At 37.4% G+C, this 17,628-nt stretch overlaps 1 protein-coding gene and 1 long non-coding RNA gene across 13 annotated transcripts in view; one reads left to right on the forward strand and one right to left on the reverse strand.

Annotated features, from left to right (window-relative positions):
• The window catches only part of ABLIM1 (actin binding LIM protein 1), a 217,252-nt gene that overhangs the window by 106,429 nt on the left and 93,195 nt on the right, over positions 1 to 17,628 (reverse strand). For all 12 annotated transcript variants that reach the window (XM_088131674.1, XM_025167016.2, XM_025167012.2 and 9 more), the window contains one exon: positions 11,387 to 11,521. In XM_088131674.1, the coding sequence (XP_087987800.1) occupies positions 11,387 to 11,521 (135 nt within the window). The remainder of the gene's footprint in view (positions 1 to 11,386; positions 11,522 to 17,628) is intronic.
• The window catches only part of LOC148213591 (uncharacterized), a 47,551-nt gene that overhangs the window by 26,975 nt on the left and 2,948 nt on the right, over positions 1 to 17,628 (forward strand). The gene's annotated exons all lie outside the window — the stretch shown is intronic.

Below are 17,628 nucleotides of genomic sequence, written 5' to 3' on the forward strand. Positions count from 1 at the left end.
AAATAATTAGGTAATGAACAGGAAGAGGAATTAATTGTATTAGTAGATGCAGTTTGAATCCAGATATTTGTTAGGAACATAAAAAGCTGCTGAGTCCAAGCATCTGTGCAGCTACGTCAGCGTTGTGGATATTTTCCAGTCCTATCTTGACATAGCAGATATTGAATCTGGCATCTTGTACGTGCAAAGCTTGTGCTACCTCCAAGCTATGGCTTTTCCTTTAGCAAACCAAAGCCAAAAATATGTATTAGTAGTGCTTACACTTTTATCAGGAGACAATGCATTACATACCAATTTTGAACATACAAATAATGTTTGTAGCACTTAACCAACCTTACCTGGGCAGAGAAACTAAGAAGGATTGGCCTTGGTTACTAAACAGATAGGAGACTACTAGGAAATCTTAAGGCTATAAACTAGATTGGGAAATTGCAAAACAATCCCAGAAGAAGGTAATGGCAATTTACCTCTATTCTCACCAGGATTCAAGCATGGCCTGGGAGTGCCTTTATCCATATTTAACTGCAACATTCTTTGCAGTCTATTTCTTCTTTATCTTGTAATAAGGCAATCAATATAGCACCATAGGCACAATGTGAGCCATGTCAATCTTAAGTGATTTGTCCACAGATGCCCCCTCCCATTTTAAAAATAAAGACTGCAATCTTGTGAGATCACCAAATCTCATGAGATTTCCACATACTCACACAAGGTATCTTGAATTTTTATGTAACAAAATATCAGCAGATTTGGCTAGATTTGGTATGCAGACATGAGATCACATGAGAACTTCCAAGATTTTGACCATTTAAAACATACGTTTCATTTGGCACCTGGGCCATTGTACAAAGTCCACAACGGCGCCAAGCACCTGAAAAAGTTGCCAAAATATTTTATTTTATAAGAACAAAAAGCAGGACAGTTTTGGCAAATATTGCAAAATGTCAATTAACCTGACAACCTACCAGGTGGAAAGTTAAGCCTATATACAGTGAACTACCATGAAGTCATAAGCAATTTCTGCATTTCACAAAAATAAAGCAAACTAGGTTTGTTTATACTGCTAAAGGTAAAGTCTTCTGAAATCCTGTTGACTTCATGGACACATAAATGTAGTTTCCTTGATGGCAATACTGAAATGGCTTGCCACTGCTTTCTTTCAGGATGTTTTCTTCAATTTTCCTACCTAATATAGAGCCCTCTGGGGACTGAGAATAGCAACATACTTTTCCCACTAACCAGTTTTATCTTCTTCATAAATATAAAATGTACTAGATATAGCTTTTTCATATGTCATTAGAATAAAAATTTTAAAATGCCCCTGTCTGCTGCTTATGGCTGTTTTTTTCCCCCCCGAAGAGGATTTAACATTCTTGCAGCCTGAGAACCAGTCAATTTTATCTCATACTCCCTACACATTTTGTTCATTTTATTTTGAGACCATCAGTCAAGGCACTTTAGTCTCTTCAAAGAACAGATGGGACATTTTTAAGAAACACCAGAATCTTTTTTATATTATAGCTTTTATACACAGTAATTAATGCTTTTGCTTAAAATTCTGTGAGCCACAGTGTTTCAACCCTTTTATTTGAGTGCTGAATTCAATTTTCTGTGTGGTTTTCCCTCTTGAATTATTGGGTTGAAATGGGTCATAAAGCAAAGGTTAAAAGTTCTAATGTTCTGACTATATTGCAGATTTAACATGCCCACTTAACAGATTCCAGTTTTCTAGTTCATAATATGCAAATAATACAAGTGAAAATCTCTAAATGAAAACTTAAAGTTTTGTGCCTAAAAGTAACCAGCATGTTTAGTAGTAAAAGTCAGGTCCGCACTAACCAGCTCTGCCATCCAACAAAGAGAGGAGCTCAGAAGGAAAGGTAATAGAGGCTGTTGCTATTTTCCCTTACCTCCTCACCACTGTAGACCCATACCAGGAACTGCCATCCAAGGTTGCAGAAGATATTGTTTAGGGAAATCAACAGGTTGCTTTAAATGTTAGTGTTATTTGATTATGTGCCATGAAGTTTGTGTCAACTCTTAGCAACCACATAGATAGATTTTCTCCATGGTAGTAATAATAATAATTTAATTTGGGCTCCCATATTGGGCAAAAAAATTCAGATGATCAGTAGAGAGAAGGAAAAGACACCCAAAAATGCTAGTTCTTTGCTGCAACTCTGTGGTCCTTCAGATTTTTGCAGTAGTTACTATTATTAATATTTTAATATTAATTAATATATTAATATTAATATTATTAATAGTTACTACTAAGAATAGTTTACTTGATTAGTGTCTGTAACAATCAATGGCTCATTGTCATTGAAATTTAAAAGAAACAAGTAACATTTGAATTATTATAGTTATCTCCTCACTCTGCTGAGTCTGCAAAAGTTCTGAATTCCCTCTAGGAAAGGAAAATAGACAGGGGAAGTATTTTTTCACTTTCCCACAAGGTAGTAGGTTATAATGGCCTCTGTGAAAGGAAGAACTGTTTTGTTCAGGAGATTCATTTGCAGAAAAAGAACAATGTAAACCTTAAATGTTATAGTAAATGGCACTAGTATGTAACAGCCCCACCCTACTTTAGATACTGCCTTGAATTCATTTATGTTTGATTCCTCACCAAAGGCAATAATTACGCTATGCAGCAGAGATATTTTAATCTTGATAATGGTCTCAGCTTGGCTCATTTAGTCTCAGTATTGTTATTTGCAATTATAGATGTGATTGCATCAGGGACAGTTCTATGGTGATCATGAAACTGCTGGACTATTTTTATTTCACAGAAAGAGAAGAATAAGGGGCATTTGGATAATGAACCACAAGGCTGGAAGCGGTGTTATCTGAGAGCTCAAACTCAACATGTAGTTGTGCCTTGCATTTTTCCACTGAGATTACCCTGATATTTTTGTTCTAGCTGAGCAGTTGAGCAAAAGCTTGACAGATTTCTAAGGATGAGTATAATCCCTCAAGTGTCTGTGAAGAGGTTAAAACTTGGTAGCTTCTGCAGATTCTCCTTCATTTTATTTTAAAAAGCATCCATGTTTTCACCAGCGGAGAACTCCCAGAACATCCAAATGCTGCTAGACTGGCAGAGTCACCACCCATTCACATAGAGATACGTCCATATTGGCTGATCTGCAATGGGGGGGGGGGAGTAGCCGAAACTTGCAATTTTCCCAGCTCAGACACTTTCATGATACCTCATGTTCTTACATCTCTTTACTGATCTGTAACATGACTTTTCATTTTATGCAATAGATTTAAAAGGATGAATTTTCCCTTCTTACTTCCAGAATATATTACAGATTCTTTTGTTATCCATTTTAAGCCATCCTAAAAGCCATTAATAATTCTTCTAAAATTGTGTCTATACTTTGTTTTGAGTTCTATAACTGCTTTTAGGCATGGGCATCAGGGATCTCTTTTTAAGTTTGGGACCTCAGTTCATTTTTGGCTTTTAGTTCAGATCAAAGACTGATTCAGGAATTCAAAGATCATACATCCTGATCTAACACTAGGTCAGGATCTCCAGTGTACTTTGATGCTTTCCCCAGGACTAAAGTTACCCATTTACTTTTCTTAAATTATTTTGTTGCCTTGTGAGTAAAATGATCCATTTATCTTATTCATTCAAAAAGAAGGGTTAACACCTTGAAAAGTGCTTGTGGAATAAAAATGCTGGTCCTGTACATGGTACAACGTAGGCTTCTTTCTCCCACTTTCGGGAGAAATAATCCTAAATATGATACCTACCAAGCTGGGTTTTGTGACCAGTTGCAGTGATGGTTTTATTACCATTTACATACTTTTTACCCCTTGAATTGTATGTGTTTCTGTAGTAATCTAATAACAATTGATCTTCAATTTAATTTCTGCTGTGAGAACCTGCTGTGCTAGAACCTCTTTTTGTTATAACATCCAGTATTTTATACAACGGTGTACTTATGTTCTTGACCAGCTTGAGGTTTTTTATGCATTTTAGATTCATAATCAAAAGTATCATTTCCCCATCTCCATCTTTCAGTATCTCTGCTATAATGGTTAGAAATAGCATCCCTGTTCACATGTTAGATGAGAGTAGATATAGCTGTCAAGCTGTTTCACCTTGCTGTAATGTATCTGCCTATGTGCATGTGTATTTGCAAAATAAAGTTGGTAACTCTGGACTTGAATATTTTAACTTACTATTACCACTTTAGAAGGAGCTATTATCCAATTTGTAAGAGCACTGTACATAAATCTGCTGTATACACATCCCTTGAAAAACTCTCTTCTACATCCATTGGTACGTTTATTCACCAATGTATATATTTTAATGAAGGACAGATGATAACTGTGAACGTAATAGTAAGATACAATTTACTGAGTCTTCTCAGAGCACTCTCCATATTCTTTTTCATTATGAAAAATTTCTACTTCTCCTACTTAAAAAAAGAAATCCTATAGAAATCCAGGATTTTACACTTAAAATAGTTACCATCAAGTCTGCGCAAATGCTACAGTGGGGCAAAAAAGTATTTAGTCAGCCACCAATTGTGCAAGTTCTCCCACTTAAAAAGATGAGAGAGGCCTGTAATTTCCATCATAGGTATACCTCAACTATGAGAGACAAAATGGGGAAAAAAATCCAGAAAATCACATTGTCTGATTTTTAAAGAATTTATTTGCAAAGCATGGTGGAAAATAAGTATTTGGTCACCTACAAACAAGCAAGATGTCTGGCTCTCACAGACCTGTAACTACTTCTTTAAGAGGCTCCTCTGTCCTCCACTCGTTACCTGTAGTAATGGCACCTGTTTGACCTTGTTATCAGTATAAAAGACACCTGTCCACAACCTCAAACAGTCACACTCCAAACTCCACTATGGCCAAGACCAAAGAGCTGTTGAAGGAAACTAGAAACAAAATTGTAGACCTGCACCAGGCTGGGAAGACTGAATCTGCAATAGGCAAGCAGCTTGGTGTGAAGAAATCAACTGTGGGAGCAATAATTAGAAAATGGAAGACATATAAGACCACTGATAATCTCCCTTGATCTGGGGCTCCATGCAAGATCTCACCCTGTGGGGTCAAAATGACCACAAGAATGGTGAGCAAAAATCCCAGAACCACACGGGGGGACCTAGTGAATGACCTGCAGAGAGCTGGGACCAAAGTAACAAAGGCTACCATCAGTAACACACTACGCTGCCAGGGACTCAAATCCTGCAGTGCCAGACGTGTCCCCTGCTTAAGCCAGTACATGTCTGGGCCTGTCTGAAGTTTGCTAGAGAGCATTTGGATGATCCAGAAGAGGATTGGGAGAATGTCATATGGTCAGATGAAACCAAAGTAGAACATTTTGGTCTAAACTCAACTCGTCGTGTTTGGAGGAGAGAGAATGCTGAGTTGCATCCAAAGAACACCATACCTACTGTGAAGCATGGGGGTGGAAACATCATGCTTTGGGGCTGTTTTTCTGCAAAGGGACCAGGATGACTGATCCGTGTAAAGGAAAGAATGAATGGGGCCATGTATTGTGAGATTTTGAGTGAACACCTCCTTGCATCAGCAAGGGCATTGAAGATGAAACGTGGCTGGGTCTTTCAGCATGACAATGATCCCAAACACACCGCCCGGGCAACGAAGGAGTGGCTTCGTAAGAAGCATTTCAAGGTCCTGGAGTGGCCTAGCCAGTCTCCAGATCTCAACCCCATGGAAAACCTTTGGAGGGAGTGGAAAGTCCGTGTTGCCCAGCGACAGCCCCAAAACATCACTGCTCTAGAGGAGATCTGCATGGAGGAATGGGCCAAAATACCAGCAACAGTGTGTGAAAACCTTGTGAAGACTTACAGAAAATGTTTGACCTCTGTCATTGCCAACAAAGGATATATAACAAAGTATTGAGATGAACTTTTGATATTGACCAAATACTTATTTTCCACCATGATTTGCAAATAAATTCTTTAAAAATCAGACAATGTGATTTTCTGGATTTTTTCCCCCATTTTGTCTCTCATAGTTGAGGTATACCTATGATGAAAATTACAGGCCTCTCTCATCTTTTTAAGTGGGAGAACTTGCACAACTGGTGCCCGACTAATTACTTTTTTGCCCCACTGTATATTTTGTAAGCAATTCTATGCAGATTGGTGAATACAGGAAAATTCTCCCAGATAAAGTTAAGCCTTTACTGTTGTTTATGTGACCTCAAACAACAACTTGTTTAAAAAAAAAAAAAACCTCACACCTTGTACTTTCCTTCAGTACATTTTTTAGATGGCTGCTGAATAAGTGAGATGCTTTGCATATTATATGAAGAGTTCACTTCCTGGATAGTGATATTTGTAGCTGACTGGGACTTTATCAGCCTTCAGCCAGTTCTAGAAATAGCCAAAGGTTCTCTGATCATGTACGACTAGGACATAAAAGCGTCAAAGATTATTTTTAAAGGGTACAAAGGGAATAAAGGTTGTACATAAAGGTAAAAGTTACAGCTGTTTCTAAAATAATAAGTATAGCATGCATTTCAAATATGGTCTTCAGTAAGATGAACCTATCTTTAATGCTTAGCAAAAGCAGCTTTCTAAAAAAAATATTTAAATCAGTGATATTCCTCTCCTGTCCTTTTATGAAAGTTGTTTCCCAAGGTAATACAGAACTTCAGTAAATAATTGGCTATGTATGTAAGTGTGTGTACATAAAAACCCCTGACAGACAAAACAATTTTAATTGATGCTTAAAGTTAGCAATGTAAAAAATCCAGTCTGAAATTTGAAATGTTAAAAAAAAAAAAAGAAGCTTTAGCTGAAGATTGTAATATAAAATGAGTCAATGAGAGAGACATGGGCAATCAGCAGTCTTAAAGTTAGATGAATTTCTCAGTCTAATCTAAGGAGCCCTTTAGCTTCCTCTAAAACTCAACTATACTTGATTAATTCAGCCCCTTGGCAAAATGATCTATCCTTTTCCTACCAATCTACTGCATTAAAGAGGAGAGAGAGACAGAGAGAGAATCTTGTCTCTCTGGAAGAGAAAAAGCAGAACAGAATATTATGAAAAGAACAAAGAAAGAATGGATGACCATTCCTACTTTGAGTTTTTGTTCCTTTCACTTCTTCTATAAGCCATCATCACCAATAAGTATGTACCCCTTAAATGGTTATCCCTGACAAAAAACCTATTGTCTGCCCTTGCTTTAGAGTCATGTTAATTCATACCCATCTTGTCAACAGCTGTGCAGCACTCAATTGTTAGATAAGCAAGTTTATTTTTATTTATTTAAAACATTTATATAGCCGCTTATATTGAACTCTGGGCAGCTCCCAACAAAGTTGAAGGTGGTTGGGGACGGAGAGATACATTGACCCAGTTTTCCTAACAACAGAATCAAAATCTAGATTTTCAAAACAAAAGAGGACTACTATTCAGGGAAGCCCAACATATCTTCCAGGGAGATTGCAATTACGTTTTTTTTTTTTTTTTTTGCTCATGCTAGTATTGTTTTAGGGCACCAGAGCATCCTCAGAGGTCTGCAAACTTTAATATCAGAGTGGGTCTTCATGTCCCACTCTGGTATTAAAGAAAATGTCCCATCTTGCAGTGACTACAAAATATTACATGGGAAAGATATCATATGGTAAATGTTTTAAAACTAAGTTTTCTTATTGCAGAAAACCTAGCAGCCTACAACTCTTTAAATATATGAGGGAATTCACTTCACACCTCACACAGAGGCCATGAATCCTCATAACCCTGGGCTGTGGTACAAGAATCTTCTCTCTCTCCCTCTGTCTCTCTAATAAATAGACAATACAAAGATTATGATCATGCAAACATGAATTAAGATTTTTATGTAGATTGGTTTCCCAAATAAAAACTGCAGGGTGGCACTGCACTGGCAGTAAGGGACACTTTGGACATTTATTTATTTATCAGATTTCTAGACTGCTGCAATCAAACAGCTCTTTATATTACTTTTCACACAATAAAGGTACCTATGCTACAAATTCATAGGATGAGCTAATGATTTGTAATGATTTTATTCACTCTTATCCATTTAACTCTGATTTGGCAACTCATTGCAAATAATTAATATATTACCAGCTTATAAATGTCTTCATCTGCAACAATACCCCAAAATTAACCCCAAAGTTGGAAAAAACATATAGTTCTAAACATGATGCTCAGAAACTTATCTTGGTTATTTAGTGAGAAATTTGTTTTTACATAATGAGTTTATGAATCAGGATTTAATTCATTCATTTAGTCCAACAATGTGACATCTACCTCACATCTGACAAACTACCCAGGTCGATTGGACAGTGGCCTGTCAATGGTGGAACAATTCCTTACGTTCGTATCTAGTAAATGGATCTCAATGACAATAGTATCGTTTTATAGTATTCAGAAGAGCTGCAAACAGAAAATTTGGCAAAATTTAATACAGCAAAATGAATTCGTGTAATTACGGTGCATAATGCAGAGCCACCAGTCTTTCTGTTTATCCTTGGAGAAGTTATTCACTCTTATCCGTGTGACTCTGATTTGGCAATTCATTGCAAATAATTAATATATTACCAGCTTCTAAATATCTTCATCTGCAACAATATCCCAAAGTTAACCCCAAAGTTGGAAAGAACATGTATTCTATTAAACTACACGAGAGGTGTTCAGTTTCTGCCAGCAGATATGAAATTCTACAGGATGAGATACAACTGGGGAGGGAATATAAGCATATAGATGGATAGCTGTGCAAGGGAAAATAAAAGATGTAAACAAAGGCACTGAAATCCTCCTGTTTCTGCAATCAGTACTATTTCTGCATTGCATTTAAAAACCTCCTGTGATTTGTGAAGGTGAAATAATAGCATATTGGCAATTTTGCAATCACTTGTTTTTCCCAGTAGTTGTAACCATAGTTGTTTTGCAAATGAACTGGGAGAGGGGAGGATATAAATTCTAAAATATGCACATAGAAAGTGACAAGCTTCAGAAACAGGATGTTAACTCCTGTGGAGTGGAGTGGGTGGGTGGAGGAAGAATAATGGTTGACTTGAACCCAGGAACAATAAGGCAGAGGGCGGCATTATTATTCCTAATTATTGTATTATTCCTAATAATCAATAAATCTGCAGAATGAAAATCTGAGCCAAATAAAGCTTTGCTGCAGTTTCTAATAATCATACCAGAATAAAAAAACAAATGGACTCAGCTCTTATAAACAACCAACACTGTCAAATAAAAAAAGTTTTTAAACTGATCCTGAAGTGGTACAGAACACTGCTGTGGAAATGCCCTTAGTATCAAATCAGGGACACAGCCAGCTTACTGCTTAGTCTAGTGATCACATAAAACAGACTCCTATTAATCAAAGCCAGAAACAGCCTATTTGCAATTACGTTATGAATCAAATTTCAACAGAACTTTTTAACATCCTACCAGAACTTTTTAACATTTTACCAAATCGCATCCAGTTTTTGTAGAACTTGCTTATTTCTGATATACAGGTAGTCCTCACTAAATGTGAGGTTCAGCAACCATTCGAAATTGTAACAGTGCTGAACGAAGGGATTTACAACTGGTCATCAAAGTACTGGCCGTTGTAGCGCCCCCATGGTCACACAAACAAAATTCGGGCCCACTTGAGCCCAACCACATTTATGACCACCTTTTGGCCACCCACTTACCCGCTATCATCAGCTGCCCCCACTACCCAGCCCTGCCAGCCACTGCTGCGCCCTCTGCATCATGTGCCAGTACTGTATCAGCTACAGCTTCCTTCAGCTGCCTTCTTTTACACTACTGGCTACCGGGGCCCCTCTCACAACCCAGCCAGGGCCTCTGTTCGCTCCCCGGCCAAGGCCTCCATTTGCATGCCAGCGAGGGCTTTCTTTCACAAAAGAAGGAGCCAGCTAGAAGGGGGCTTCTTTCAAACTGGTGCAGCTGGGGCCTTCTTTCACGCACCTGCCTCAGAAAAGGGGTGCATCCCTGGACAGGATGTCAGAGAGTATATTATGATGTAATCAACATTTACTTATTATCTTTCTTTTTTATCCCATTTATCCCAAGTGCTGCAAGAGGACAGCAATATTATTATATATACTCACAACATATTTGAAGAGTAAGCTAAAGGCTTGATCGAAACAGACCTCTTAATAAACATCTGAATGGATTTCTATTACTGCTCAGTCATTTTCAACAGTTCACTCACAATTATAACCGTGGCCTGCTGGAGCCAACTCATACCGGCTCGCAAGAGCCAACTGTCAAATTTTCAGGAATTTTGTGAGCCAGTTGAGAACAAAGCTGAGCCATGACTCCCAGTATGCCCATCAGCTGTCTGGCTGGGAGTGGCACAAAGGTGGCAATGGAACCAGCAGAGCTAGTAGTTATACATTTATTAGCGTGCAACTGAATATACTATACTGTATATGCCTCACTGGATTGCTGATATGTGCTCTTTGCCAGTCTTTGAATTAACCGTTTTTCAACAAAGGGGCAAATAAGACTTTTGCTAAATTTGGACAAATCTGCTTGTTTTGTCTATTAGATACATTTTCAGACTCATATATACGTGTGTCTGTGTCCATGTCTCTGTGTATGGTATTTATTAAGGCTGTACAAACCTTTGAAAGAGGCATTTTATAACATGTGGGAGCACATGCAAACCAGCTTCATTTGAACCACAGCTTTTCTAGCCATTCTGGAAAAAATATGCTTCAATGGCCCAAGCAGTATTTTATACAAGCTCCCACATGTTGTAAAATATTTTTTGAAGGGGTTGGATAGCCCTTATAGCTGTTAACCTGTTAATGCAAACTCTAAAGTTTCAAATGGGAAAGTATTTGAAAACTACTGAAATTGACATTTGTAGTAGTAGTAGTAGTAGTAGTAGTAGTAGTAGCAGCTGTAGTACTGCATTTATATGGCTGCCCAACCTAGACCATGTAACTCTGGGTGGAGAGAGGGAGAGAGAGGGAGAGAGGGGGAGAGAGGGAGAGAGAGAGCCAGTTTGGTGTAGTGGTTAAGGCATCAGGCTAGAAACCAGGAGACAGTGAGTTCTAGACCTGCCTAGGCACAAACCCAGCTGGGTAACCTTGGGCCAGTTGCTTTCTCTTAGCCCTAGGAAGGAGGTAATGGCAAACCACTTCTGAAAAACCTTGCCAAGAAAACTGCAGGGACTTGTCCAGGTGGTCTCCAGGAATCAGACATGACTGAACAGAATCTATAAGGAATACTTTTATCTGTTCGTTTAAGTGAAGTTCTTTCTCTATAGTTTTCTTCATGGGTCTAAACCCAGTCACAAACCCATAAAAGAGATCCAGCCAATCTCTTCTGAATAAAGAAATACAAACAATTTGATTGCCTCAGAGGCTAGCAATAAGATGTAATACGGTACCTTTGCAGGTAAAGCACTTGATGTGAAAATGCTTGGCCTGGACTCGAAGCACTTCTCCTTTACATTGCTCCCCACATTTGTGGCAGTGGATGACTGGCTTCTCTGTGGAGTGATGAGGGTCCTGAGGATGGGCCACTGTAAAAATAAGTTTTGTATATTAAATGTATACATTTTTCTACTTCTCGTAAACGATTACTGAAAGAAGAATATTTTTAAAAAACAACAAATATTCTATAATGCTGGTTGGAGAGCTATGGAAAACCATATTAAACTGTATGATATTCCTAAGGTCACTTCCTCATACCAGAACATATGCTTCTGATAACATCCTGTCCCAACAGCTGTTTGCCTGATCAACTGGGCTTGGGGGAATTACATTATCTGTGACTTTAACCCGAACTGTATGTAACCTTTAATCTAATTTCAAAAGCCTTCTGCGTAAGATTAGTTCAGAACTCTAGTTGGAAAGGGTGTATGTGTGTGTGAGAGAGAGAGAAAGAGAGAGAGAGAGAAAGGGCAGCCATTAACTGTTGGCTGTAGTCCAACTCACCAACTCTCCTTTTGGCTTCTACTGTGCCTGCTTCCAGCAGGCAGCCCCAAGAGCTGACTTTTCATGCTCGAGCACAACCTAGGGTCCTCCAAGTCTTTAGACCAGAAATCATATTACACTGACCAAGCCATTATGGCTAGGGCAGAAAGGTATTGTAATTCTGAACATTCCTAAAGCACTCGGCTATGAAAGTGTTTAAACGGTTCCTTTTACCACAATGAATCAATAACCAATTTTCAAATACTAGAGAAATTAAAATATGTTTCCACCTGAGATAGTTCCAAAAGGAAAAAAATCAGGGTTTTTTGTTCATATGACACAATCAGCAAACCATAATCAAAACTGTTTAGATTTGTTGGCAATGTCATATACTTGTCAATGGTTTTCTTATGTACAATTCTCAGAAAGGTTTAAAGTGGATAAAAGATGTTATGATTTTGAACAATGCAAGACTGAGCTTAAAACAGAATTATGTACAAATGATGAACATGTTATTGCTAAAATGTATAAACTTTTGCTGAAATATGAGACTGAAGAACAAGTGAAAGAATGTATGATAAAATGGGCTAAAAATTTTGGCTACAATATGCAAATGGATGAATGGGAAAATATGTGGTTGAAAGGATTGGAATTTACATTATGGGCTAGCCTTAAAGAGAATTTTTTTATAAAATGATGTATCATTGGTATTTGTCACCAGAAAAATTGTCTAGAATGTATAAAGGTACTTCGAATCTTTGCTGGAAATCTCAACAACATGAGGGCACATTTTATCAGGTATGGTGGACATGTAAAAAGCCAAAAAAAAAGAAAATTAGATACAAATAAATACATTAATTTAGAAGATTTTAAAGACTAATGTGCAATTGAAACCAGAGACTTTTCTTTTGGGATTAATGGACAGACAGCTAGAAAAAAGCCATGGAACTTTGTTTTTATATATGACAACTGCAGTGAGATTACTATATGCTCAAAAGTGGAAAAGTTCAACACTACCCACAATAGAGGAATGGTTGGTGAAGATGATGGAATTTGCAGAGATGGCTAAATTGATTTCCTTGATTAGAGAAAAGTCAGTATTTATGGCTGACTGGAAACTCCTTATAGACTTTTTGCATGAAACAGAAAAAAATGGACTTAAGACTTGTGACTTTGATTAGAAAAAAAATTAGATAACAGACAAAAAAGTTTTTTTTTTTTAATCATAGAGTAAGAGATAACTTTGTAATCATTTGCTGCAAAGGAAAATGGAAGCTTCTTTTTATTTCTTTTTATCTTTTCTCTCTGCACTTCTGTCTTTTTTCCTTTCTTTCTCTCTCTTTTTTATTTCTTTGTTTTCTTTATTCTGTATTAGTTTGTGTTAATTTTATGCTCTTTTTAAAACCTTTAATAAAATTTATTTAAAAAAAAGATGTCTTGGCAGCGTCCACTGGAAGGAATCACTGGAAGCAACTGGAATTGCCTATCACAACCTTCTGCTTATTCGCTGATTCACAAGAACTCTGGAGAATTCTAGTTCAGTATTGACTGTGAACAATGAATAACTGCTCTGTTTTTTTAGAGAATCTCATGATGACTGCAGAACCTGTTTTATAGCACTTTATACAGAACAAGCAAGAAATAAATAATGCCCCTCTTAAAAAAACAAAACAAAACTAGAAGCTAATGACTAGGAATACAAAATGCTTTTCCTCTTTTCATCCCCCAACCAGAAGTTTTTAGATTTATATGTACAGTCCTCTGTTATTTAATCCATATAAGTACAGAGGACACTAAAAAGAATGCCTACTAATATTTCAATTAGAATTATTTTCAAAAAAAGACTTTGATATAACATAGCCTTCAGTGAGCTGTCCTAATCTTTAAGTAAAGAAGTTCTATTTCTGAAACTTAAGGACTGGGTTATTGGCTCCCCCCCAAAACACAATGACAATAACTGGTAATTGTGGTGACACATTATTTATACAAAAGGGTGGACGGGTATACAAAAGGGCAAGCCCAAGCTATTAAAAGTAACATTATTCACTCAGAACCCATTGACATGAAAACTCCAGTGTGTAAAACTTGAAACAGTAACTGGCTGATCCTCAGTTGCCTACATTCTAATCTTTTATGATATCAATGTGCTCTAGGAACAGCACTGCAGAAATCAGAAGTGTTTTATGCATGCCTTTCTGATACTAACTCTTAAACGGATTTCTCTAGGAGTCAATGATATAGAATTACTTTGCTCATAGTGGTTTTCATATGTGCTAGCTTATCCCACAAATTAGATTGTCCTTTAAATAAATAAATAAATTTGTTCACTTTCATGCCAGCACTGGTTGGGGAATTCTGCGAGTTGAAGTCCACACGTCTTACACTTGCCAAAGTTGAAAAACATTGCTCTAGCGCCTTCCTCCTCTCCTTCCTCGCTCCCTCCCTTTCGCCCATACATAAAAGATTATCATGTCATTGGTGGGATGACTCATATTAGACAGGTGCCCAATGCAAATAAGGGTTGTAATCCTCACTGAAAATGAATGCTACTTCTGTTTCATTTTCTCCCCAGGGTGCTGGGAAGACTGCCCAATAACTGAAGCAACAAGCAAAATGCTAAAGAACCTACTAGGGGCTTGGAAACTCATACTGCCATTTCTACTAGTACTCAAACCAGATTAATTATGTGTCTGCTCAAGTGTAGGGCCAAAGTATGGGGAGGAAAGCTGGTAAGCACACGAGGCACACTCTCACATCTCTAAGTGATGCTCAAGTGCTTGGAAAAAATCTTCATGTACTGGTTGAAATAAAGGTTCCAAAGTAAAAACTGCTATGGTCCTTCTAATATTATTATTATATGTCATAAACCACTTACCAACAATATTCTCTGATGCTGGCAATTATAAAGCTGCACTTACCATAAATTTCTAACTGAAGCTAGACAGCTGACTACAGTTCCTCTGCAAGAAGCTAATATTTGAAAATCTTGATCCCATTGGAATCTTTGCACTAACAGAGAAGACCTTGCATTCAGGAGAAAGGATTCACAGGCAGACAGCAGTGAAAGGAGGAAACCACTATTTTTGTCAGAGATTTTCATTTCTAAATCTCTCATATTGTCAGAATTTAAGTCCTCTGGGCAGGATCTTGGACAAGAGTACAATGCATTTACCCAAAGCCAATAAAATGGGCTAAACCTGCTTGTTATCATGTTGAGCACTGCAGTACAAAAAATATTGAAGTAAAAACAAAGGATATTCAAGCTGAACACTAGGAGGAATTTCCTGATGGTAAGTGAGCTGTTAAATAATGGAACAGTCTTTTAGAATAATGGTGGACTTAAACTCACTGGAGATTTTCCAATGTGGACTGGGCTTTTCAGGGAAATCTAGTGGAGTTCTGCAATGACTTATAAGGTCCCTCCCAGTTCATATATTCCAGGTTTCTATAATTCTATTTAGAAACATATTTTGGAATCATTCCAACCATGCCATGATGGTCTAAGGATTACAACTGCATGATTCTAGTCATAAACAAAATATGAATGTTGAAGCCTTAAAATAAGCAGGAGCTATGAGCCCAGAATGTAGGTAGTAGCTTCACCTTCAAAAGATGTTCATTAAGAGCCAACCAGGACCTCTTTAAGATAAATTGTTGCCTTATCACATCTATAGTTACAAGTGCCCTCCCCTGCTGACACTGTAAAGAGGAAATTCTGGTTTTCTATAGTACTGTATATGCCAATAATCTCAATAAACTCAGTAGCCACACAGTAAGTGCATAACAGATACCAATACCTCTACTCTGCAAAGGCACCATGTGGGGGTGCCTCTAGCCACAGAACTATTCCTCCACATTCTTCACAATTTCTATTTCTATTCCCTGCTCTGATATTGCTGTGAAATTACCCAAATCAGGAAAGTTATTTTATTTATTTATTCCCTGCCTTTCATTCCAGAGCTCAAGGCAGGGTACATACCATTACATTGTCCTATTTTAATCCACAACAACAACCTTGTGAAGTGGATTGGGCTGAGTGAGCTCCCATGGTTAAGATGTCTCCCTTCTCCAACCTTATAAGCAACTCCCATCAACAATGGTATAAAACTGCTGTACAGTAATAACAAACCATATTAAAAAATATATGTCCTTTCATGACACTCAAGAATCTGCTCATAAATTGGCCACTTCACTTTTCCTACAGATAGGATTGGTCCTATTATTTCACTTATCCAGGAAAACTGCAAATATGGATAAACAGTAGATAATACACTACTTGGCTATAAGAACAGGAAAGTTTATGCCAGGCCACTGAAATTAAATGGCCACATTTCTAGAAAACTTTATGTGAATAAACAAATACCCTATTTTCCTTCTGTATCATCCTGTTAAAGAAAACATGATATTAATATCTTCCATTAAAGCATTATCATCTTCTTCCTCTTCCCATCTTAACTCACTTGCAGAGTTGACCTCAGTGATCAATATAAAAGTTCAGAGACTCAGAATTTAACCTTAACTTTCCCACCTGAACAAATAGTATGAAAAAAGAAACTGACTAAATCCACAGATACTGGTTGCCACCTGAACAGTGGCTTCTTTCAGGGCCACTTCAGATACTGCAAAATGTCTACAAAAAAGCACTTCTGTTATACACAGGATATAAAACAATGCTATAAAACAATCTGATATCAACAAACGTGTTCAATTTCATCTCTTATAATCTCTTAGGCAGAATGATATATGGAGTTGAAATGTACCCCAAAGGGCACCAATTTGGGGAAGGTTGTGTAAAGTGTGGCCATTCCTTATATTGTGTGTATGCAGTGCTTTATATACAGGGTGTTCTCATGTCTTGATTCATACCAGAAGTGTACAATCTGCAGGACCAAGGTCATACATGTCCCAAAACATGTAGATGTGCCTTCAGAAACCTTTCAGCTGTTATTGGGTTAAATTGTAATGTTCCAACGTCGTGGAAAAAGGATTGTATTAAATATGAAATAGAGGAGGAGTGGGGAGTAATTCTGATCAACCACAAACACTGCTATCTCTACATGTAACATCTTAACTATGATGTGCTTTTTTAAAATTCTTTTTATTTTTTACGTAAAGTGCTTCAGTATGTAATCAAAATCTTTAGATATACATAGAATATATTTTTCCAATAGCTGGAGGCTTTCAGTCTAACACTGTGTCTTCGTTGACCTGTCTGCAAGGATATTGAGTATGCTCTGGTATCCTTGGCTCTCATTCACCCTCTGTTGTAACTAGCTCTGAGATTTTTTTTTTTTTAATTCTTCTAACTTATCAAATGCACCATAGGTCATATTGACCTCTGAGTCAATTTAAACAGTGAAATGTGCCAGGTAAGCAGTTTGTGCTTACTGTATCTGAATGAAACAGATTCCACTTTGCTAGGAATGAAAACAATCTAATGTGAATGAGACATTCTGAAATGGTATCAAAAAGCAACATCAGCTGCATGAGCCAAAAATATCTGATATCCACAATTTGATTAGGCCAACTGGAGACATGCGAAATGATTGCAGCAAGTTTTCAAGTTTCCAAAATTTTACTAGGCAAGATCTAGGCATAATAAAGAAGGATAGGAAGAAAATGTAGCTAGTGATTAGTCACCGAGGACTGTGGGAGTGGGAGTGCCTGTGACTCTGAGGCACAGATTATATACTCTGGTCTAAAACTTTCTCCA

This window comes from Python bivittatus, unplaced genomic scaffold (genome assembly GCF_059951505.1).
Source record: "Python bivittatus isolate LINGU-HERP-01145 unplaced genomic scaffold, Pbiv_v1 ctg000980_np1212, whole genome shotgun sequence".
Classification (NCBI taxonomy): domain Eukaryota; kingdom Metazoa; phylum Chordata; class Lepidosauria; order Squamata; family Pythonidae; genus Python; species Python bivittatus.